The sequence below is a fragment of the Vulpes vulpes genome, chromosome 8, assembly GCF_048418805.1.
Source record: "Vulpes vulpes isolate BD-2025 chromosome 8, VulVul3, whole genome shotgun sequence".
In the NCBI taxonomy this organism is placed as follows: Eukaryota; Metazoa; Chordata; class Mammalia; order Carnivora; family Canidae; genus Vulpes; species Vulpes vulpes.
Window position 1 is genome coordinate 57,288,411 of NC_132787.1, and position 23,714 is coordinate 57,312,124.

The 23,714-nt window shown below is 48.5% G+C and overlaps 2 protein-coding genes across 7 annotated transcripts in view; one reads left to right on the forward strand and one right to left on the reverse strand.

The window, feature by feature from the left end:
- The first annotated feature begins 1,447 nt into the window (after positions 1 to 1,447).
- Positions 1,448 to 9,899, forward strand: TRIM45 (tripartite motif containing 45). 3 transcript variants are annotated; one of them, XM_025994641.2, is made up of 6 exons: positions 1,448 to 2,396; positions 4,038 to 4,771; positions 6,043 to 6,172; positions 6,789 to 6,903; positions 8,452 to 8,615; positions 9,629 to 9,899. In XM_025994641.2, the coding sequence occupies exons 1-6, from the start codon at positions 1,909 to 1,911 to the stop codon at positions 9,858 to 9,860; spliced, it is 1,863 nt and encodes a 620-aa protein (XP_025850426.1). In that variant the 5' UTR covers positions 1,448 to 1,908; the 3' UTR covers positions 9,861 to 9,899. The 3 variants fall into 3 exon arrangements, with proteins under 3 accessions (XP_025850426.1, XP_025850427.1, XP_025850428.1); XM_025994642.2 differs by having other exon boundaries at positions 8,489 to 8,615; XM_025994643.2 differs by lacking the exons at positions 6,043 to 6,172; positions 6,789 to 6,903 and having other exon boundaries at positions 8,489 to 8,615.
- Positions 9,900 to 22,328: 12,429 nt separating this feature from the next.
- Positions 22,329 to 23,714, reverse strand: part of TTF2 (transcription termination factor 2) — a 39,693-nt gene continuing 38,307 nt past the window's right edge. For all 4 annotated transcript variants that reach the window (XM_025994638.2, XM_025994640.2, XM_072766790.1 and 1 more), the window contains one exon: positions 22,329 to 23,157. In XM_025994638.2, the coding sequence (XP_025850423.2) occupies positions 23,013 to 23,157 (145 nt within the window). In that variant the 3' untranslated portion in view covers positions 22,329 to 23,012. The remainder of the gene's footprint in view (positions 23,158 to 23,714) is intronic.

Consider the following 23,714-nt stretch of genomic DNA (forward strand, 5'->3'; position numbering starts at 1 on the left):
TCTGCTTGACGATTCTCTCTCCCTCCTGCCTCCTCTCCCTGATTGCTCGTCCATGTATGTTCTCTCTCTCCCTCTCTCATAAATAAATAAATCTTTAAAAAAAAAAAAAGTTAAAGTGGCATTTGACTCGTTGACATGTTATATTTTGGAAATGGGCAACAGTTCCTTTCTAAAAATGTTTACAGTCTTCGTATTTTGGAGTCAAGTTTTATTTTATTTCGTGTTGTGTTTCAGACTTCCCTACTTTTGTAAGCTTAGGCTGCAGGCACTGTGCCTGGGGCATGAGATGAGTAATGCAGACGTCAAGGAGGCAGCTGCCCGGGGGTCCAGATGGAGCAGGGAGACAGATAATCAGGCCTCAGAGATAGTTAGGAACAGTAGCTCGGAGGCGAGGGCGCTCGGGTGTTCCGGTCCTGGACACCGTGGAGCTCCAAGCCTCCGACCGCAGGCGTGGCAGAGCCCCCAGGGCCCCATCAGGAGGCTCCGGGGAGGAGACTCAGGGCCGGGCCTAGGGCCACCGGCCACCGCCTGACGCGCCTGTGAGCCCACAAAGCGGTCGCCGTCTCGGACATCCTCGGACATCCTCGGCTCTCCCGCGGCGGCCCCGGCCCCGCCCCCGCCGGGACCCACGGGCCCGCGTCGGGCACACAGAGCCGTCGGGTTCTGGGGGAGCCGCCCCTAGGCCTCCGCCGCGGCCCCGGAGGGAAACAACGGCTCCCCGGCTCCCCGGGCCCCGGCCCGGCCTCCCCCAGCGCAGGCCCGCCCTCGGCTCAGCGCTCACCAGGGCTTCGGGGGCTCTAGCCCCGGGAAACGAAGCTTCCGGGGCCGGCCCGCTAGGCCCGAGGGATTCCTGAACTAAAACAAGCCGCGGAGGCCCGCAGGGGGGCCGGCGGGCTCACACCCGCAGAGCAGAGCAGGCACGACCGTCGGCGCCAGCGAGGCCTCCGCCGCCCGCAAGGCGCCTCGTCCTACAACTCCCAGCAAGCAGTGCGCTGAGCTCGGGGACGACTGACAGCGCCCCCCGCCAATGGGAGGGCCCAGTCTGGGTCCGTGGGCCCAATCCGAGGGCGCTAAGGAGGTCGTCCCCGTGGCCTCTCAGCGCGGCTTTTTAAGGGGTCCCCTGGCTTCTCCGGTCGCCACAGCGATAGACAGTCCCCGTAAAAGGGTGACGCTGGCTGTACTATGCCGCTCGCCCCCGGCCCCTCTCTCTTCCGCCCCCCGGCCCCCGGCCCCCCGGCCCCTAGTTTGGTCCCTCCCCTCCCCGTCGGAGCGGACCGAAGATGTGGGATTTCCAGACGTTATTGGATGCCGCTGCTGTCACTCTGGCGGGAGGCGGGGCCCCCAGCGGCGAGGGCCGCCCCCGCCGGACGGTGATTGGACTCGCCCGAGCGGGGCCCGGCTGGGGTCGGAGCGGGGAGGGGCCGCGGCGTCCGGGCGCCCTGGGCCCGGGGGCAGGGGCGGCGGCGGCGCCGAGGAGCTGCCCTTGCCGCCGTGGGCCGCCCGCGGAGGGCCGGGTCGAGGGAAGGAGCGGGGGCGGGGGTGGGGGGCGCTGGTCGCGCGTCGGGCGGGCGGGGCGCGGGGGTCCCGGGGTTGGCGGCAGGACCAGCTCGGGACTTAGACCTGGAGGCGCTTGCGGGGAGGAGGCGGGGGCCGGGGCGGGGGTGCCGGAGGGCGGGCGCGCGCCTGGTATGGGATGCGGTGGAGAGGCGGGGGCCCTCCTAAGGACATCTGCGGGTGGTTCCTCCGACGAACCGTGTGCCGTTCTGCCCTTTGAATTGCCGAAGGGCGAGCCCCCATGGTCTCTGCTCACATTCTGGAAGCCTTGTCTTTGGGCGGGCTCGAGCACCTGCTGCTTCCTTATAGGGCTGCCCAGCGCCTTTCCTGATACTGGGCGCGAGCGTGGGGAATATGTCAGAAAACAGGAAGCCGCTGCTGGGCTTCGTGGGCAAACCCCCCGGTGGGACCGCACTTGGGAACTCAGGCAAGACCCACTGCCCTTTGTGCATGGGGCTTTTCAAAGCCCCCAGGCTCTTGCCTTGTTTGCACACAGTGTGCACCACGTGTCTGGAGCAGCTGGAACCCTTCTCAGTAGTGGACATCAGAGGGGGAGACTCTGACACAAGCTCTGAGGGGTCAATATTCCAGGAACTCAAGCCACCCAGTCTGCAGCCCCAGATCGGCATCCTCTGTCCGGTATGTGACGCTCAGGTGGACCTGCCCATGGGTGGAGTGAAGGCTTTAACCATAGATCACCTGGCCATGAATGATGTGATGCTGGAGAGCCTTCGTGGGGAAGGTCAGGGCCTGGTGTGTGACCTGTGCAGCGACAGGAAAGTGGAGAAGAGGTGTCAGACCTGCAAAGCCAATCTCTGCCACTTCTGCTGCCAGGCTCATAGGTAAAGACGGGACACCCCACCTGGTGTAGCTTCAGAGCAGAATACAAAGAGGTGTTGAGCCAGAAATCCCTTGGTGAGCAGATGAGAAGGAAAGCCCTCTCGAATGCCATGTCAGGCCAAAGAGCAGTGAAGGCTCTGAGAAGTACTTGAGAATGGCAGTTAACTCCTGCAGCCTTACCTAACACCCCTAGTAATAATAGAAGCAAAGGCTTGCATAGTTCTTTTCAGTTTGCAAAGCACATTCACAGTTTCCTTGGATCATCAGTCATTTGTATAGTGAATAATTGTAGTGGGTGCTGGATAAACAGAGAAGAATGCAAATAATAGCGTAGCCCCTGGCCTTGATCTCATTTGTTGCCTTGCAACTCTTATAGAAAAGCAGGCCCTGTTTTCCCTCCTATTTGTTATTTGAGGAAACCGAAGCTCAGCAATACGTGATTTGCCGAGGTCCCACAGTTGGTAGGTCGCATATAACAGAACCCAAGTTTAAATCCAGTTCTTCTCACCTTATTCTGTGCTTTCTACTAATCCATGCTGCCTCCCATTATAAAGTGGTATTAGGGGCAGGGGCCACTGCAGCCTTTGCCTTGCACCCTAGAGTGGTGACTCTGGAGCTTGGTGAAGTTGGCCCATCGGTGCTTGTTGGGGTGCAGATTTATGTCTTTTATGGCATTCGGTGAATAGTCGGTCACGTGAATCACTCTTGGTCCTTTCTCAAGCTCCTCCCCCATACTAGGACATCAGAATATAAAATAGCCAAGGTTTTAGGATTAGCTTAAAATAGTTCTTAAATTCTGCCTTCCATTTGTTTTCTGGTCTCACCAACAGAACACATTAGTAGTCTTCAGTCTTCCTATTTTTAACTTGTAATTACCACTGTCATGCTGCCAGCTAGACAGCTGACCCTGTTGTCTCTACAGCCACTCTTCTGGTGCCAGAATAGGCGTGCAAGCTCCAAGTTGATATCATGCTAACGGGGGGATCTCTCCATAGTCACTGTGTTTCCTGGGGGATTTCCTTGAGTCTCTAGAGGGCTACAGAAAAGGGAGCCGTGACTCTACCGGCCACTGATTTCACTCTTGCAAATAATGCCAATGACTCCTGGGGCAAATTCTAGCTTGCTGCTTTGGGTGATACAGGCGCTGGTCCAAGGAAATGCTTTACCAAAATCTCAAGTGAAAGTTGAAGGAGGCTTTCTGTGGGAGCCACCTAGACACTTTTTAATTGCAGGAGGTTTATTGCTGTGCCATGTGGCATAATTTCTGTCTCTTGGTGACTGGGGTCCCCCCGTGCTCTCACTTCTAGCTTGCTGAAGGAGTAGGCCGTGGCTCTTGTCTCAACTTGCCAAACTAACTCTTGAGAGAAAGTTCCAGGGCGTAGCCTTAGCGTTGCCACCTTTGGCAGAGTCACATCCCAGGCCAGGGAGCCCTAGTCTACTATCATTTTATTCGATGTGGTAGCCCTTCTGAGTAGGGAGTAGGTGTTACTCTGCCCCTGTCCCCCTTACAGATGAGGAACTGGGTCAGAGCAAGGGATTAAATCCAAGATTGGTTTGGCTTCAGAGCCCATGCTCTGAAGACGGCTGGACTGTTCCCCCACTGAATCGTGCCCCTAATTTCCTGCTCCTGACTCTGCTTGTAGGCGGCAGAAGAAAACGACTTACCATACGATGGTGGACCTAAAGGACTTGAAAGGCTACAGCAGGCTCGGGAAGCCCATTCTGTGTCCCGCACACCCGGCCGAGGAGCTGAGGCTGTTCTGTGAGCTCTGTGACCGGCCTGTGTGCCGGGACTGCGTGGTGGGGGAGCACCGGGGGCATCCCTATGACTTCACGAGCAATGTCATCCACAAGCACGGGGACTCGGTGCGGGAGCTCCTCAGGGGCACCCAGCCGCACGTGGAGGCGCTGGAGGAGGCCCTTGCGCAGATCAGAGGGACGAACACTGCCCTCCAGAAGCGAGTGGAGGCTGTGGCGGCCGACGTGCGAACGTTCTCCGAGGGCTACATCAAGGCCATCGAGGAGCATCGGGACAAGCTGCTGAAGCAGCTGGAAGACATCCGGGTCCAGAAGGAGAACTCCTTGCAGCTGCAGAAGGCGCAGCTAGAGCAGCTGCTGGCAGACATGCGGACTGGCGTGGAGTTCACGGAGCACCTGCTGACCAGCGGCTCAGACTTGGAAATCCTCATCACCAAGGGGGTGGTAGTAGAACGGCTCACAAAGCTGAACAAAGTCGAATATAGCACCCATCCTGGAGTAAACGATAAGATATGCTTCTCTCCTCAGCAGAAAGCAGGCCGCTGCCACGGCTATGAAGTTTATGGGGCCATCAACACCAAAGAGGTTGATCCGGCCAAGTGCGTCCTTCAAGGAGAAGGTAGGAAGGCATTTCCCACTGGCCTGGAGAGGGCAGTGGCCGGGGACATGCCATTTAAAGACGTGTGGCATTTTCAGCCAGGGCCTTCATTAAGCTAGAAAGAGTTCCCTGCCGACCAGTTTACCAAGGGAGAGAGCCATACTGATCTAAAGGACAGTGACCCCTCCCTTGCCCTTGCTTTCTGTTTTGTTCTTGGCAGGGTCCAGTTAGTATTCCATACGGGGGTGAGGCCTGACCCTTTTCCAGTTGATCAAAGTCGTAACTAGCAAGGACCTCAAGGAGCATGCTCTTTCGATCAGATGATAGAGCAGACACAGTGCCCAAAGATGATAACAGGAGAGGCCGGGGTGAAATCCTGGAGAGCAGGATAGCAGGACCCAGAATGCTTGGGTCAAGTTCCAAAGAGTTTCAGAGGAGTGAGGAAGACAGGGTTAGAGCGTACTTCTGTGTCCTTGGTTTTCGGAAGCCACATCCTGGCATTTAAAAGTTGACGGTAGGCATTTCGTTCATTGAGGGGAAACAGTTTCCTTTGACTATTCTATTCCTAAGGGAGGCAGTTATTCAACCATATGTATGTGAGAGGTCAGTCCCGATGGGAAGACTATACCATAGACGCAGCCTGACTCTGGCATAGGAATTTCTCATTGTTTGGAGGTCATGGATCTCTTTGAGAATGATCTCTCTCCAAGTAACATCCACTAATTTGGGCACATCACTTCAGGAGATTCTCAGACTCCCCATAAGACTTCCAGAGACCACAGGGTAGTCCATGAGCCCCAAGTCAAGAAGGCCCTTTGCATCTGCTGGACCAGAGGCTGTACCTATCGAATGTTCCCCCAGCAGCTTGGCACAGGTGCTGGAGTCCACGCTGATCAGCTGTACCCCCTTGCCTACTCCACCATGATCTGCAGCTCAGAGAGGGAAGCTTTGGGGGTTACGAGCTTCCCTCATGGGGTCTGGAGGTTTTCTACTCTGAACACGTAGGTCTATCCGGAGTATTTTCAAAGCTCCCTTAGGGCTGCAGTTAAGGCTCATGATCCTGTGCGATCCAAGAACAGCACCTGGCTGAGAGGCACCAGGCTTGCCAGGAGGGACTCCCAAGGGGTATGCTCTGGGGGACAGAGCGGGAAGAGAAGAGAAAGGGAGCAGGGTGATTACAGTAAACAGGAAGCATGGGCTTTTGTTTTAAAGAGAAGTAGCAAGATGGTGGGTGTCCGTGCTGGGGATGCGGCTGGCCTTTGAGGTGAGGAGTGGGTGTTTATCTTCCGCAGATCTCCACCGAGCCCGGGAGAAACAGACAGCCTCTTTCACCCTGCTTTGTAAGGACTCGGCAGGAGAGAGCATGGGCAGGGGAGGAGACAGCGTGCAAGTCGCAGTAGTCCCTAAAGATAAGAAAGACAGGTGTGTACTACACAGTCAGGTGTCAAGGGTGATAAGCGATGATGAAACTGGACACTCGAGGCCCTTCGCGGTAGTGGAGGTGCACCTGCAGTAGTTACGTCCTACCCACCCCCTCTTCTGCCCTCCAGATGCTATTAAAAAAGGTGATATGGCCAGTCGGAACAGAGGTGTTTTCCTTGTGCGGGTCTTATGCCACCACCCCATTCGCTCCCAGAGGTCTGCACCCCCCATCAGATTGTCTGAAACAACACTCCACATTAGATGGAATGGTCCCCTTTGCACAATTCAGCCCCACTGCTACCGTGTGTGTGCCACACATTTAGATGTGTCTGGAATCAGAGGAGGGAGGAGAGAGGGAGGGTACAACAGAAGCCCATCAAAGAGAACGGCAGCATTTTTCAAAGGAATTCATCTGTACAACAGATTAAAATCAGCGTTTATGTCACTTCCCTACATTGTAAAATTAATTTCTGAAACCAGTGGAAGAAGTGCTCTGCTTGGGGGACACTTCAAATTAATAATGGGTTGAATGGTGTAGAGTTTGCATCCTAGAGTGGTGGGCAGCTGCAGCCGGCCTGTGAGAGCGAGTGGTTTTTTGAACCCCGTCTATATTCAGTCCAGTCAGAACGCTGGTACAAGATAACAAGGATGGGTCGTACTACATCTCCTATACCCCCAAGGAGCCTGGTATCTATACGGTGTTGGTCTGCATCAAAGAGCAGCATGTGCAGGTGAGTAGGACCTGTGTGCGCCTCCCTGGCCACCTCTCTCCCTGGTTCCTCTGGCCTCTCCCATCTCGGGATGCCCAGGATCAGCTGTACGGACGGATTGAGTAGGATTCTCTGTCTTCTCTCCATGTTAGAAATGACCCAGATTTTGCCGGTGACCGTAAGAACTCTCTCCCTGTTTCTCCTTTCTCCTGGCAGTGTCCCAGTTGGGAGCATGCTTCTTCATTTGGGCAAGCACCTTAATCACAGGGGGCAGTCTGCCAGGGGACAGGCACACACATTCAAGCAATATAATCTAGCTCAGAATTTTCCAGCCTTGGTTCAGAGCGTGAGCAGACGTCCTGGAACACAATTTGGGGGAGTTACACCCTCTCCCTGCAACTGACCAGTTATCTACCCGCCTGACCCTCGGGCGGGGTTACCCTCGTAACCCTTTAGCCTGTTTACATATGTGCGTTGCTGTTACCAGGGTTACTGCACCACCTCTACAGACAAGGATTACACTCTCTGGTTCAGAGATCACAAATTTTTAAAAACTGGGCAATAGTCAGCATGTCCAATGGAATCTCGAGTCGTCTCAGGTTTTCCTCGACCAGAGAGCAACACCGACAGAGATGATAAAAACACTGTGGTGTCGTGATAGGTTGAGCCTGTGGTGTGGGCACCAGGAAGACTCCTGTTCTATAGCCACTTACCGCTTGTCTAATCACATATGCCGGAGTGGGTTAGGTCCCTTCGAGTACATTCTTACGCCTTTCTTCCAAGCCACTCAGGCATGGGAAGCATCGCCCACAGTACACAGTACCTATAACGCAAAACTAGAATTTCAGCTCCTTCTTTGAACTCCAAGTTGTTTTTAAGGCGGATCATAAACTCTTGAAAGGAAGAGAGATTGAACATCTGAAAGGCGTCTCATGTGCCAGACTCTCTCTGTTTGGTGCTTTTGCAGACTGTGTACTTCTCGCTCAGGGACAAACACATAAGCTACGCTCTAATTTTTATTGTCTAACAAGGATGGAAAGTGGAGAAGAGAAGTTGTCCTGGAAAGGAAGGGGCAGGGTAGGAGAGTTTCAAATTTGAGAATTATTAAACCACACACTCTTTACCTTTCTCCCTGGCCTCTATCCTCACAGACTGAGAATAATTTGGTGGGAAAATAGATATGTCCAGGACGGAGGGGTGGAAGGAAGGGAGCGAGGCTCAGTATGTGAGGGGAGGAGGAAGGATCACAGGATGGCCTAGGCTTGTGGTTGCAGTGCTCTACTAGTGACCCCCAAGACTCCTCAAAAACGGAGAAGATAGTGACACTGGGGACACAAAACACAGCCTGGGGTCATTCGTGTATCAGGTGGGCCACATGATAGACGGGCAGCATAGGGTCTTTGACTTTCACTGTATTTGTGGCTGGGGCCACCCAGCTGAGTACCCAGCTAGTCCCTGTCCCCTTGTCTGTCTCCCTCCTGCTGTCCTTGTCTCCCCATGGCTAGGCCCTGTGACTTAGGCTGTGTTTAAGCACGGGTGATGCTTAGCACCGTCCCTGTTGACTCATAGGGTCGCCTGTTCTTTGCTCTTGTTCTGAACACTGAAGGGCTCACCGTTCACCGTGACCGTGAGGAAAAGGCATCGCCCACACCCAGGTGTGTTTCACTGCTGCACGTTCTGCTCCAGCGGAGGCCAGAAAACTGCTCGCTGTGCCTGTGGAGGCACCATGCCAGGTGAGGAGGAATGCTCTCGGAAGTCCTTACCCCCCAGCCCCCCGGGCCTGTCTCCCAGCGGTGGGGGTCCACGGCCACATGCCATAGGTTTAGGATACTCAGACTCAGGCTTTCTTTCTATAGCGAAATAATCTGTGCATATAAATACACTACAGTTCTAAAAATTTCACTTAAAGCTTCTTTATTCTGAGAAGTCAAATAGTCAACTTAAAAGTTCTGAGTTCTTTTAGTTCGGATACAGTTCATGAATCTTAGGAGAGCCCTGTGCTTCTCCCTGGGTGGCTCGATTTGCTTCCTTACCCTTTCCAGCAACCTGGCCGTGTAAAAAATCCAAACCCGCTCTGTTCCTTTTAAAACCTTAAAGAAAGTCCAGGCACGTCAGGGATGGGGAAGTGGGTGATTAAATCAGTTGACCAGGTCTGGCTCTTTCCTTGCAGGGAGGGGAGTTGACTCAAGCAAGAGATCTAAGTTGTTTTTTGTTTTGTTTTGTTTTGTTTTTTAAATGGGCTCCATGCTGGACAGAGCTTGAACTCACGACCCTGAGATCAAGATCTGAGCTGAGATCAAGAGCTGGATGCTTGGGATGCCTGGGTGGCTCAATGGTTGAGCATCTGCCTTTGGCTCAGGTCCTGATCCCGGAGACACAGAGAGAGGCAGAGACACAGGCAGAGGGGGAAGCAGGCTCCATGCAGGGAGCCCAATGCGGGACTTGATCCTGGACCCTGGGATCACACCCTGAGCCGAAGGCAGACACTCAACCACTGAGCCACCCAGGTGCCCTAAGTTAGCAGAATGTTAAAACAACATTCTTCTCGGAACTTCAGCAAACCTTTGTTGATTTGCGGTCTTCAGTCCTTGGCCAGCGTCCTCTTCCCGAGGCATCAAATAGCTTTTTTCTCACCGGGTTTTTATTGAATATTTTCACATCCACGAGTCAACCTGTTGCCAGAAACTTTAGTTTCCACGGTCAGCCTGATAATGGTTGTCTTTTGTCTCCTCTTTGTACCACACAGGTGGGTACCTAGGCTGTGGCCACGGACACAAAGGCCACCCGGGTCGCCCGCACTGGTCGTGCTGTGGGAAGGTCACGGAGAAGTCGGAATGCACGTGGACAGGTGGGCAGAGCGCACCAAGGAGTCTGCTCAGGACTGTGGCCCTCTGACGCCTTCCTGGACAGGTGGCCAGCCTGTGAGAGCTGCAGCCAGAGCAACTTCATGGTACCGGAGGACCCCAGACCTTGACTAATGCTGAAGAAATGGATAGAATTAAAAACAAATTACCTTATCTTCTATTCTCTGAGTTTCAGTCCTTTTCTGGGAGTTATGTGCTAATTGGATGGATGGATGGTTGGTTGGGCACCAGAGACATCGCATTTCTCTTCGTGACAGGTGGCAGTGTCTGTTCTACACCTGAGGCTCCCTTCTCTCATGTTGGAACGGAGCGATCTGTGCTGTTGGGACTCAAGAGATCACAGGGGTAGTGGAGTTCTGGACTTTTGGGTCTGTAACTCTTGTATTTCTCTTGGTGCCACACGTTTGCTGTTTCCCTTAAAGAATTAAAACTTCCTTTCATCGTGTCTCCTTTTTTCCCTAGCACACTTCAAGTGGATTGTAATGTGATCTTGCTGTTTAGGGGCAGTTCCCCCAGTTTCACCCCTGTACCACTCCATCTCGTCCTCGTAAGCCTAGGTTACTATTTGGCCAAGGGTGTACAAGTAGTAAGTAAATAAAGGGGAGCAATACATCCCCCCCTTTATGGCATGAGTTCTCCTCATGCCAGGCACCTAGATCCTTTCATCCTCCTCCCTCTCAACCCTTTGTTATTTAGAGAGGAGTCTCCACTTCTGTCTGCAAAGCTGGGAAGGTAGCTAGAAGCCCTAAGTCCTAGCACGTGCCTGCTTGGCTGTGAGAGCCTGAAGAGAATTCTTGGAAGAGGAAGCATGTAGGGCTGGTGCCTCATCTCTGCCAAGGGCTTCGCTGGATATACATGGTGTGTTCTTCTGGGACTCTGGATTTCTCCTATGGCAAAACTTGGCGTGTATTAGATCTGTATTGCAAGATCTGCTTAAGAAGCAGGTGACTCATCTGAGCAGTGATGGGTCAGTCCAAGGAAGTGAAGTAAACACAGGTCATAGTGTAATACATTTATTTCCTCCTTAGGGCTGATCGATAGGAGCTACAGCATAGCTGTAAATCCTAAAATATTCACTGTATTCTCATCCTTTTCTGGGAAGAATCCCTTCGGGTGCTCTCTAACCCAAGTCTGCTCTTCTCTGAAGACAGTGATGGTCCTGTGACCCTCTCTTGGGGTCACAGAGTGTTAGCTACTTGCTCTTCCTCACTCCTTATAACCACTGGGCCCCGAGGTCAGGTAGGTGTCCTGTGGGCTCATCACTGCTACTTTAGGATCGATGCTTCTCAGCCAGGAGTGATCTCGCCCCACAGGGACATTTAACCAAGTCTTCGAGACATTTTTTTCTTCATATGACTGGGTGCCGGTGCTACTAGCATCTATCGTGTAGAAGTCTGGAACGCCGCTCAGCTCAGGACAGCTTTCCACAACGAGGAATTACCCAATCCAAAATGTTAACTGTGCTGCTGTTGAGAAACCCTGTTCCAGACCATTACCTCTTAAAAAAAAAAAAAAAAGGCCAGCCTTGAGGCTCATGCCTTTCTATAATTTGCTGCCCTCCCAGCCAACTCCACAGCCCTGCATCATTTCCCCTCATTCCTTGAAGACTTTAGCACCGTGCTTGCTGCCATGGCAGGAGCATGCCTCATGGTCTCAGAGTAATTCAATATCTGCACACACTTCCCAATTCTCTGGCTGATTCTCTGTTCTTTTTTCCCTACTTTAACCAGTCAGTCATCCCCTAGACCTGGGGGGATTCCAGATGCACCCTCTGCACAGTTTCAACTTCAAGCATCCTACAACCACCAGCTTCTGTGTTTCCAGCTCACCCACTATCACAACCCAACTCTCCTCCTGGAACCCACGATGCAGCGATCCCACTACCTCACACCCACACGTGCTTTCCTTCATCTTCTCTCAGCTCAGATTCTACAGATCATTTTTTTAAAAGATTTTATTTATTCATGAGAGACACAGAGAAAGAGGCAGAGGGAGAAACAGGCTCCATGCAGGGAGCCTGACATGGGACTCTATCCCCAGTCTCCAGGATCACACCCTAGGCTGAAGGCAGCGCTAAACTGCTGAGCCACCTGAGCTGCCCTACAGACCATCATTATAACCACTCTCTTGCATGTGGTCTCCCTGCCATTCGTGACAAAACCCCTGGTTGGATCTGAATCTTCATCTAATCCAACCAGATGATCCTGAAGAAAAACACAAGAGCATGAGGACTTAGCTTCACTTAAATCTATGACCACTAATTTCAGTGGGCTCTTGGCATTGCCCAGTTGTCTGACATCTCTCTCGTGTTTGTTCCCCCACTCTGCTAGACAATTATATCATACTTCTCAAACTCCACTTTCTACCCAATTCTCCCTCCCCACTTATGATCTTGCCTCCCCTATTCCACCAAAAAAATAAAAGGATTAAGAAACGAATTCTCCTACCCTCCCACCACAAGTACAAATCCGCCTACATCCCTATCAAAAGCAAACCTCTGGGGCGCCTGGGTGGCTCAGTTAAGCACCTGCTTTCGGCTCAGGTCATGATCCCAGGGTCCTGTGATGGAGCCCCACATCTGGCCCCCTGCTCTGCGGGGAGTCTGCTTCTCCCTTGGCCTTTCCCTCTGTTCATGCTCTCTCTCTCACTTGCTCTGTCAAAATCTAAAAAACAAAACAAAACAAACCTCTATATTTATATGCTAAACCCATTCCATCTCCACAACCCAGGAACATTGCTCCAGGAATTCCCCCCTCTACTGACTGCTCATTTCAGAAAATAAACATGATACAATATTACCCCCTCTTAAAAAAAAAAAATTTCCCTTGATTTTTCTATTAGCTAGGGCTGCCATGACCAAATATCACAGACGGGGGGTGAGGGAGGGAGCTTAAACAACACAAGATTTTTTCAGTTCTGGAGGCTGGAAGTTCAAGAGGAAGGTTTCTCTCGAGGCTCCCTCTCCTTGGCTTCCAGATGGCCACTGGTTTCTGTATCCTCGCATGGCCTTTCCTTGGTGCAGACACAACATCCTGAGTGTCTCTTTATCTCCTTTTTTTTTTTTTTTTAAAGATTGTATTTATTTATTGGAGAGAGAGAGCACAAGTAGGGGGGAGTGGCAGGCTCCCCACTGAGCAGGGAACCCAACTAGGGACTCTATCCCAGGACTCCAGGATCATGATCTGAGCCAAAGGCAGACACTTAACCAACTGAGCCACCCAGGCATCCTCTTGTCTTATAAGGATACCAGTCCTACTGCATTAGGGCCTGTATCTATGACCTCATTTGACCTCAGGTATCTCCCTAAAGGCCCTGTCTCCAAACACTGTCACACTGGGGGTTAGGGCTTTAGCCTATGAATTTGGGGGGAACACATTCAGTCCATAACATTTTTTATCCCCCTCTGACAACGGCCACTCCATTTTTCTGTTTCCCTTTAAAAAAAAAATCTCAAAAACAATTCTTTGCTATTTCTACTCCTCTCACCTCCTCTTAGATCTGACCTGATCAGTCTTTCTTCCTCATCTGGAACCGCTGCTCAGAGTCCCCAGTAATGCCCACATTATGGAACCCAATGATCAGTTCCTGATGTTTCTATCAACAGCATTTAACACAGCTGATCACTTTTCTCTCCTTGAAACATTCTCTTCACTTGGTTTGCATGGCATCACTCTCCTTAGTTTTGTCTCACTGATTTTTCCTGACTCCTTGTCTTTGCAGTTCCTTGTCATCTTCCCAGGTCCTACACACTGGATGGCCCTGCGATCCGTTCTTGCATTTCCACATCCTCCCCCTCCCTCGATGATCTTTTCCTCTCCTGACTCTACATACCATTTAGACACTGATAACTCCTACATTTATCTCCCGCTCCAAATTCCAAAGCATTATATCCCATGACTTAACACCTCCACTTGAACGTATCCCAGGCACCTCACGTTTCAGATGTCCACAACAGAACTCCCAATCTCTGGTTCACTTCCCACCTGCCTCCACTACCAAACTGCTTCTCCTGCAGTCTGTTCCACCTCTTTAAAAGGAAAGTCCAGGGGTGCCTGGGTGGCTCCATTGGTTGGGTGTCTGCCTTTGGCTCGGGTCATGATCCCAGGATCCTGCATCAGGCTCCCTGTTCAGTGGGGAGTCTGGTTCTCCCTCCCCCACTCCTTCTGCTAGTGTGCTCTCTCACGCTTTCTCTCTCTTGAATAAATTTTTTTTAAAAAAGGAAAGTCCAAATTCATTCTTACAGGTGACAGAGTCAATGGCTTGGCAAACATGCTTGAGTACCCCCTCACGTACCACATCCAATCCATGGGTGAGTCCATTCAGCTGTCCCTTCAAAATACACCTGCCGAGCACTGCTCTCTACCTCCACTGCTGCTTCCCTGCTGTAAGACCCCAAGATTTCTCCCCTGCTTCCACCCTTCCCCTCCTGCAGCCTGCTCTCCCCTTGGGAGTCAGAGAGGTCCTTCTGAAATACCTCAGATCATGTCACTCTTCTGCTTGACACCTGCCAATGGCTTCCCATCTTAGAACAAAGCCAGTGTTGACATCAGTGTGCAAGAGCCCGCACCCCAGCTCCCTGCTCTTCTCTCATTTCCTATCCCTGACCCCGAGTCACTCTATTCCAGCCAAACCAGCTGACTTGGCACTCCTCAAACTCGCCACATACTCTCATTAGCAGCCTTTAGAATCACTGCCCTTCCATCTGGAATGCTCTTCTCACAAATATTTAATGATTCTTTCTCTTTCTCCTCAGGTTTCTGCTCCTATGTCAAACATCATCTTATTGAAGAGGTCCCTAACTATCTTGTATAAAATAGCAATGCCCCACCCCCAGGGCTCCATATCACCTTTACCCGGCTTCATCACCACCTCACATACATGTTCTATTTGTTTCATGTTCATTCTCTCACATGAGACTGTCAGCTCTGTGGACATTTATTGACTACCTTGTCCCCATGTAGGACAGTTCCTGGCACATAGTAGAGGTTCAATCAACATTTTGTGGAATAAAAAAAGATATAATTTGGTACAAGTTTTAGTTTGGATCTCCTTGGTGTCTGTTTCTATAAGCCAGACTTCCTTTCCCCCAAATGCCAATATTTGTCATTTAACCAAATACCACTTGGGGAAAAAAATAAAATAAAATCCTAGTCCTTTCAAACCTGCTGGATAAACTGTATGCACCTTAGGGACCAGCCTTGAATTTTCCAATTACCTCAGACATCCAGGGAATTGTTTTGCCATGAAGAAGCTTGTTGTATTACATCATTTCCCCCCCGCCCCAAGTGTCCTTTAATGAATCAGATTTTGGAATAGAGGATATAAAGCTTCTCATTTACTTCAGTTGGAAAAAGGTTTGGGTAATTGTATAACTCTACTGTGGATGAAGTTATATTGCAAAAGAAAAGTTCTGTAAGACAGCCAAGTTCTGGCAAATGTCCTAGTCTTTTGGCAATATTAATAGTAATAATTCGGCTATAAACCTTAAGATAGCTTGTGAGGAGGGGGGTGGCCTGTTCATTGGCTTGCCATCCAATGGAGTCAAAATTCAATTCAACCAGGCAGTTAAGAGTGATCTATCTGCAGAGCCCCAGACTCCCAAGGTGAAGAAAAAGAGATCTGAGGACTTAGAATTGTCCCCAGGGTGACAGAGTGCTTCAGAAATCACCCTTGAGTCGGGAGCACTGAAGCATCAACAAGGTGCAGCATTATGATGTAAGTTTTCTCTCTGGTGTTACAGGCAAGAAGAAAAGAGCCAGATTACAGCCTCTGTCCTCTGGGATGCCGTAACAGGACACACACACACACACACACACACACACACGTACATCCCCGCCAGCCCACCGGCTCTACTTTCTACAATGCAATCATCACTCAACTTTTACTCTAGAGGATGTGCACCTGCTTAGTCAGCCTCAAGAGGTGGGTAGGTGAAGTGACCCTAACGGAGGCAGAATGCAGATAAAGATGGATTTCAGTCTGCCTTGTTAGCAATCTATGGATTGACTTCAACTCCTTCTATCACTTCCGAGCCTCCCCTAACTTTCTTGTTCTAGCTCCTTGTTCTAAGCCCTCCCAACTACCACACCACTGTCCGCTCACAGCCACCTGTGATTTGTTTAATGTCCAGCTCCTGTAGGAGACTGTAAGCCTCAGGGAGGACAGGGATGGTCTGGGGGTTGGCTTGCCCTTTTGCCTTTAGTGCCCAGCAGTGCCTGACACATTTAATATGTATTTTTGAACTGATGCATGAACAATTGAACAGTGGAAGTATCCCCGCCCCCCATCCTACTTTTCATACACCATCTCTACCAACCCTCAGGTTAGCTAAGGATTCTGGGTAAATGGACTCCAGGCAAGAAAGAGGTTGTGTAGCTGCAGGTCAGGCTATTCCTCACTTCCATCTCCATCCCCACCTACTGACTCTCGTGGTACCTGGTGCTGGTACCATTTTTATTTCTGAAAAAGTTTTCATCTAGGTTACGTGCTTAGCAATTCTAAGCTCCTATTATAATTCTTTGTGCCTGCAGCTATGCTTTTAAAATTCTTTCTGCTTTTTCTTAGGACAAGATGCTAGATAACAAATAGCAGTACAATAGCCAACTTTGTAAACCCAATTCTCTCAAGGCATCATGGTCCACATCAAGACTCCAGATAACCACAGAGGTCACACTGAGTACTGGGGGGCCCATGATCATCCTACTAGTACAAAAGAACCTGGCTGAACCCTGCTGAAAGCCACTTCATTGGGCAACCAAGACAATCAGAATAAAGCCCAAGGTTCATAGGTAGCCGTTCTAAGTCACATACCCAGCTGATAGAGAACAGGGTCATATTCTACAAAGATGCATTCCTACCCATTGCTGTTCACGATTGCATAGCAACAGGGATCCTTGGAGGGATTTTTTTAAATAAATTTATTTTTTATTGGTGTTCAATTTACCAACATACAGAATAACACCCACTGCTCATCCCATCAAGTGCCCCCCTCAGTGCCCGTCACCCATTCACCCCCACCCCCCACCCCCCTCACCTTCCACCACCCCTAGTTCGTTACCCAGAGTTAGGAGTCTTTATGTTCTGTCTCCCTTTCTGATCTTTCCCACACATTTCTTCTCCCTTCCCTTATATTCCCTTTCACTATTATTTATATTCCCCAAATGAATGAGAATATATAATGTTTGTCCTTCTCCGATTGACTTCCTTCACTCAGCATAATACCCTCCAGTTCCATCCACATTGAAGCAAATGGTGGGTATTTGTCGTTTCTAATGGCTGAGTAATATTCCATTTATACATCGACCACATCTTCTTTATCCATTCATCTTTCGAGGGACACCGAGGCTCCTTCCACAGTTTGGCTATTGTGGACATTGCTGCTAGAAACATCGGGGTGCAGGTGTCCCGGCGTTTCATTGCATCTGAATCTTTGGGTAAATCCCCAACAGTGCAATTGCTGGGCCGTAGGGCAGGTCTATTTTTAACTCTTTGAGGAACCTCCACACAGTTTTCGAGTGGCTGCATCAGTTCACATTCCCACCAACAGTGTAAGAGGGTTCCCCTTTCTCCGCATCCTCTCCAACATTTCTGGTTTCCTGCCTTGTTAATTTTCCCCATTCTCACTGGTGTGAGGTGGTATCTCATTGTGGTTTGGATTTGTATTTCCCTGATGGCAAGTGATGCAGAGCCTTTTCCAATGTGCATGTTGGCCATGTCTATGTCTTCCTCTGTGAGATTTCTCTTCATATCTTTTGCCCATTTCACGATTGGATTGTTTGTTTCTTTGGTGTTGAGTTTAAGAAGTTCTTTATAGATCTTGGAAACTAGCCCTTTATCTGATACGTCATTGGCAAATATCTTCTCCCATTCTGTAGGTTGTCTTTTAGTTTTGTTGACTGTATCCTTTGCTGTGCAGAAACTTCCTATCTTGATGAAGTCCCAATAGTACATTTTTGCTTTTGTTTCTTTTGCCTTCGTGGATGTATCCTGCAAGAAGTTACTGTGGCTGAGTTCAAAAAGGGCGTTGCCTGTGTTCTCCTCCAGGATTTTGATGGAATCTTGTCTCACATTTAGATCTTTCATCCATTTTGAGTTTATCTTTGTGTATGGTGAAAGAGAGTGGTCCAGTTTCATTCTTCTGCATGTGGATGTCCAATTTTCCCAGCACCATTTATTGAAGAGACTGTCTTTCTTCCAATGGATAGTCTTTCCTCCTTTATCGAATATTAGTTGACCATAAAGTTCAGGGTCTACTTCTGGGTTTTCTATTCTGTTCCACTGATCTATGTGTCTGTTTTTGTGCCAGTACCACACTGTCTTGATGACCACAGCTCTGTAGTACAACCTGAAATCTGGCATTGTGATGCCCCCAGATATGGTTTTCTTTTTTAAAATTCCCCTGGCTATTCGGGGTCTTTTCTGATTCCACACAAATCTTAATTTGTTCTAACTCTCTGAAGAAAGTCCATGGTATTTTGATAGAGATTGCATTAAACGTGTAAATTGCCCTGGGTAACATTGACATTTTCACAATATTAATTCTGCCAATCCATGAGCATGGAATATTTTTCCATCTCTTTGTGTCTTCCTCAATTTCTTTCAGAAGTGTTCTATAGTTTTTAGGGTATAGATCTTTTACCTCTTTGGTTAGGTTTATTCCTAGGTATCTTATGCTTTTGGGTGCAATTGTAAATGGGATTGACTCCTTAATTTCTCTTTCTTCAGTCTCATTGTTAGTGTACAGAAATGCCATTGATTTCTGGGCATTGATTTTGTATCCTGCCACGCTACCAAATTTCTGTATGAGTTCTAGCAATCTTGGGGTGGAGGCTTTTGGGTTTTCTATGTAGAGTATCATGTCATTGGCGAAGAGGGAGAGTTTGACTTCTTCTTTGCCAATTTGAATGCCTTTACTGTCTTTTTGTTGTCTGATTGCTGAGGCTAGGACTTCCAGTACTATGTTAAATAGTAGTGGTGAGAGTGGACATCCCTGTCTTGTTCCTGATCTTAGGGGAAAGGCTCCCAGTGCTTCCCCATTGAGAATGATATTTGCTGTGGGCTTTTCGTAGATGGCTTTTAAGATGTTGAGGAATGTTTCCTCTATCCCTACACTCTGAAGAGTTTTGATCAGGAATGGATGCTGTATTTTGTCAAATTCTTTCTCTGCCTTGGAGGGATTTTTAAAGGGTACAGGATCCTGTCCAGCCAGGGCACTCACAGTGCCCTTTTTTGATCAACACTGCTAAAGAGAAGTCAAACTATAAGCATGCCATGAAGGCAAATCTGTCATATGAGCAATTGCTTGTAAATTGGGTACTCCGTGGTGTTGCGCTTCAGTGACAGATGCTCACCATCTGTCTTTCAGCTGCACCCATGCTGCCGTCTTACTCTCATATTCCCAGATCCAGTCCCACAGCAGTAACACTAACACTTGTACGCGACTTCACAGCTTATAAAAGCACTGATGACATCATTTTGTCCTTGCCCAAGTCTGGTAAGGAAGGCAGTCAGCCATAAGAACATCCGGCAGTAGGTGGTCGGAAGGCTGGCTGGCAATGGCAGCACTTCCATTAGATCACTAGTGTGGGATACTGCATGCTGCTAGCGGGTGCAGGCATGCACCCTGTCATGCCCAGCCTTAAGAAATGGACTAAGATGAATATAAGCCTGAGACGCCAGAGTGCTACTTATATTAGTTCATGAGAAATTTCCACTCAAGGACTAGGATTTAAGAATGCCATGGTTTGGTACATTCCATCCCATTGAGACAAGGGTTCCAACTTTTTCTGTATCCACACTTCAATAGAATCTCACTGGTACAGGAACATTTACCCAAGACATAATCAGGTGGCTCTGCCAGTTTAAAATCCCAACAAGAACACCAGAGAAACTGTTTAAGGGACCAGAAGGAATCTTAGAGCAGATTACAGGTCAATGGGCTCTGAATACCTGAAGATTAGAGGTTATAAATCCCTGCATCCGTCTCCAAACTGAAACAAAAATGCTTGAACCTCAAAGTTAACAGTGCTTCTCTCCTAAATAATGCTTGGAATGCACGGTGTTCATGTAATTTGTCTCCTGACATGACTGACATCCACCTTGTCAGATTGTAGTGTTTACTGTTACTAGTTACTAAATTCCAGTGGAGCATAATGAGATATATGCTAATCCATACATCTTACAGATGAAAGAGCTGAGATGCCCAGGGAATCTATAGCTAGCCTAGTTATCAATCAGCGGAGAACAGGGCCAGGGATTGTACATCCTTGCTGGCCTGGGAGGCACTGCTATTTGGGACTGTATCTTTGCCCTAGTGTGATGATCTTATAACTTGCAATCTCACTTCCTTCATTTCCTGATCACATCAGGGACCTTGCTGTAGTTGCTGAGTTCTGCAAACAGTGCCCACTTTATAAACGGGGCAACCAGAGGGCAGAGAAGTTAATGATCTTTTTCAAGTCTATGCCCCCAGCAAAGAAAAACTTGGAACTCAATTGAAGACTGAATTCTACATGAGAACTCTTCTGATGGGGCCATGCTGTCACCTTTGTAGGTCTTTAGACCTTGTCTTGAGAGAGCACCTTTGTTTACCCAGCCTCTAGTGCCTCCGCCCATACTGTGACTGGGTTAAAGAAGGTTTCATCTCCCAACCCCGATTCAAGGATGGCATGAATAGTTCCATCTAGGAGAACTACAATGCCTTCTCACAGAAATTAGCAGATGTGTTTTAGAAACGCTTGCTAATGGGAAAAAGGAACTATGAAGTTTCCCAAAGTATGCAAGTCTCAAGAGTTTGTATTAAAGTACCAACTGCTATGTGAACAACCCCAAAATCTCAGTGCTTAAAAAAAAAATATTATTTCTTGATCATGTGATAACGCCATGTGGGTGAGCAGGGGTGAGGAGGGAGGCACACATGCAGGCTTTGTGCCTGTCATTCAGTAACCGAGGCTTATTAGTCCACCGAAAGGGTCTATGGCCCAAAAGTGGCTAAGAATCCATAATCTAGTGGCTTCTCTAGGGCCTCGTAGGCTTCCATCAGTTCCTTTGCACCCAGTGGGCCAATGAAGGAAGAGACAGAGTGATGAATCACTCACAGTTTGAGAGGAGGTAAGGAATGACTTATATCACCTCTCTCCTCATTCCATTGACTAGAACTCAGTTATATGGATCCATGTAACCGCAGTAACACTGGGAAATGTAGTCTCTCTGGGGACCCAAGAGAGGAAATGGGTTAGTGAACATACAGCATTCTCTCTGATACACGGTCAAGCACGTATTTGTTGGATTATACAAACGCTAAATGATACAATACTAAATCAAAGAATGACCCTCTCTCATTCTCTAGGAATGCATCTTTGTAGAATATGACCCTGTTCTCTATCAGCTGGGTGTGTGACTTAGAACAGCTACGTGTGAACCCTGGCTTTATTCTGATGGTCTCGGTTGCCCAATGAAGTAGCTTTCAGCAGGGTTCAAAGGTGAAGCCAGATTCTTCTGTACTAGTAGGATGATCATGGGCCCCCCAATACTCACTGTGACTTCTGTGATTGTCTGGAATCTTGATGTGGACCATGATGCCTCGAGAGAATTTGACCTGAATTTGTATGTGCTACAAATACTGTCAATTTGTAAAGATGCAAACACAGGGCATACCTAGGATATTGCAGGTTTGTTTCCAGACCACATTACAGTGAATATCAAAGGAAAGGGAGTCAAATGAATTTCTTGGTTTCCCAGTGCATATAAAAATTATACTTACACTATACTACAGTCTATTAACTGTACAACACTAGTATGTCTAACAAATAACATATATATCTTAATTTAAAAATCTTCCATTTGCTGGGGCACCTGGGTGGGTCAGTTGGGTGGCCATCTGACTCTTGGTTTTAGCTTGGGTCATGATCTCAGGTTGTGGGATGGAGCTCTGCATTGGGGTCCCTGCTCAGTGCAGTCTGCTTGAGATTCTCTCCCTCTCTCTCTGCCCCTCCTCCGGCTCGCCTGAACTCTCTCTAAATAAATAAATAGAATTTTTGAAAAAAACCCTTTTATTGCTAAAAATGCTAACCATCATCTGAACTTTCAGGGGTCAGGGAAGGCTCTTGCCTCAATGTTGATGGCTGCTGACTGATGAGGGTGGTGGTCACAGCAATTCTTAAAAATGACAGTGAAGGTTGCCACATCGATTGACCCTTCCTTTCATGAGGGATTTCTCTGTAGCACAGAATGCAGTTGGATAACTTTATCCACAACAGAACTTCTTTCAAAATTACAGTCAATCTTCTCAAACTCTGCAGCTGCTTTATCAACAAGGTTTATGTGATATTCTAAATCCTCTGTCATCATTTCAACAATCTTCAAAGTGTCTGCACCAGGAGTAGATTCCATCTCAAGAATCCACTGTCTTGGGACCTCTGGGTGGCTCAGTGGTTGGGCGTCTGCCTTCAGTTCAGGGCGTGATCCCAGGGCCCTGGGATCGAGTCCTGCATCGGGTTCCCCACAGGGAGCCTGCTTCTCCCTCTGCCTATGTCTCTGCCTCTCTGTGTGTTTCTCATGAATAAATAAATAAAATCTTAAAAATGTCAGGTAGTAAATTTTATTTTACAAGCAGCACATGATACTCTAGCAATAGGAAACGCCGGAACAACACAAAGTGAAATGATAGCAGATACTGGAGGGTACAACGAAACCCTACCAGACATCTATTTATGGGTGAAGCACTTCCTTGCTATGGCGCTGGGGTGCCACAACGGTCTGGTCAGAGGCAGTGGCAGAGGCCTGGCCTTGGGGCCCACTCTCTGCCCTACCCCAAGACGTGGCAAAAGGGGCAGCCTCCCTGGCAGCAAATAGGGAGAGACTGCATGGAGCTGGTGTTGGAAAGAGCAGTAACACTGGTCCCCACTGAGCTGACAAGAAAAAGGCAACAGAGGGCTTTGGAACTTTTACTGAAGCTTTCTTTATGCTCCCCTGGTGTTGTTTTCCAAAATTATTTAACTCTAAGCACGTCCCTTTTTCTGAAGTAATTTCTTGGCTTCTCAGTGGCCCTGAAATAAGTTGATTACACTGACTTACAAACCAAGTGATTAATGGGATAACTGGCGCCCAATTCCGGGGTAAGATGATGCCCCCTTCCCTGGGAGGGCCTAGAGAGCCTGCCAGTGAAATGAGAAGCTGAGGAGGGCTCAGATGGCCATATGCAGGTCACTATCCCAGACCCTACCACTAACCCTCAAAGCCATTACCCTGAGCCCTAGAAACAGGGAGTTAGATGCCAAAAAGGACTTTGAGGTCAGCCAAAGTGAGCTTCTTGACAGATGTGCCAGATCCTGATAGGACCTGTTTGGCCAAAGTTTTCTTTTTCTCTTGGAGGTGTAAGATCTTCTCTTCCACGGTTCCCTCACAAATAAATCTAAAAAAAAACCAAAACAAACAAACAAAAAAACATACACACACACAAAAACAAAACAAAACAAAAACCAAATAAGCAAATAATCAAAAAAAATCAAAACAGCATGTTTAATAACATATTCAAATTTCTATTAATGCTTCAGATTTTACATGAGATTTCTTCCCTGACTTAAGTTTTCTTAGGTTTGGCTAAAAACTCCATGTTCACGAGACACAAATAACCTTGATCTAAATACATGCCCATTTAAAATGACACAACTAAAATTATCTTTCATTTCTTTCTGAAGCTAAGGTAATTGAAAAAACCAAAATAAGCAAACAATATCACTCTCCAAAAAACAGGCAGAGATCCATCCAGTGTTCACCCAAAAATCTCAACCTTGATCAAGTCAGAAGGCCTTAAAGCTTATCAAATTTCTGCCAGGTGTATGTGTGCTGTTCTAAATACAGTGTCTTATTTCTTAGCTAATTCACATTGAAAACAGGTTTTGCAACCTGAAGAAAAGCCACTGTTGTCATTCACTCATGCAACAAGTATTGACTGAGCATTTATGATAT

Excerpts from the sequence above, each read along its gene's own strand:
- TRIM45 (XM_025994641.2), top strand. The coding sequence starts at position 1,909 with ATGTCAGAAAACAGGAAGCCGCTGCTGGGCTTCGTGGGCAAACCCCCC. Across the intron at positions 4,772-6,042 it reads GTGCGTCCTTCAAGGAGAAG|ATCTCCACCGAGCCCGGGAG; the intron begins GTAGGAAGGCAT and ends TATCTTCCGCAG. Across the intron at positions 6,173-6,788 it reads CCTAAAGATAAGAAAGACAG|TCCAGTCAGAACGCTGGTAC; the intron begins GTGTGTACTACA and ends GTCTATATTCAG.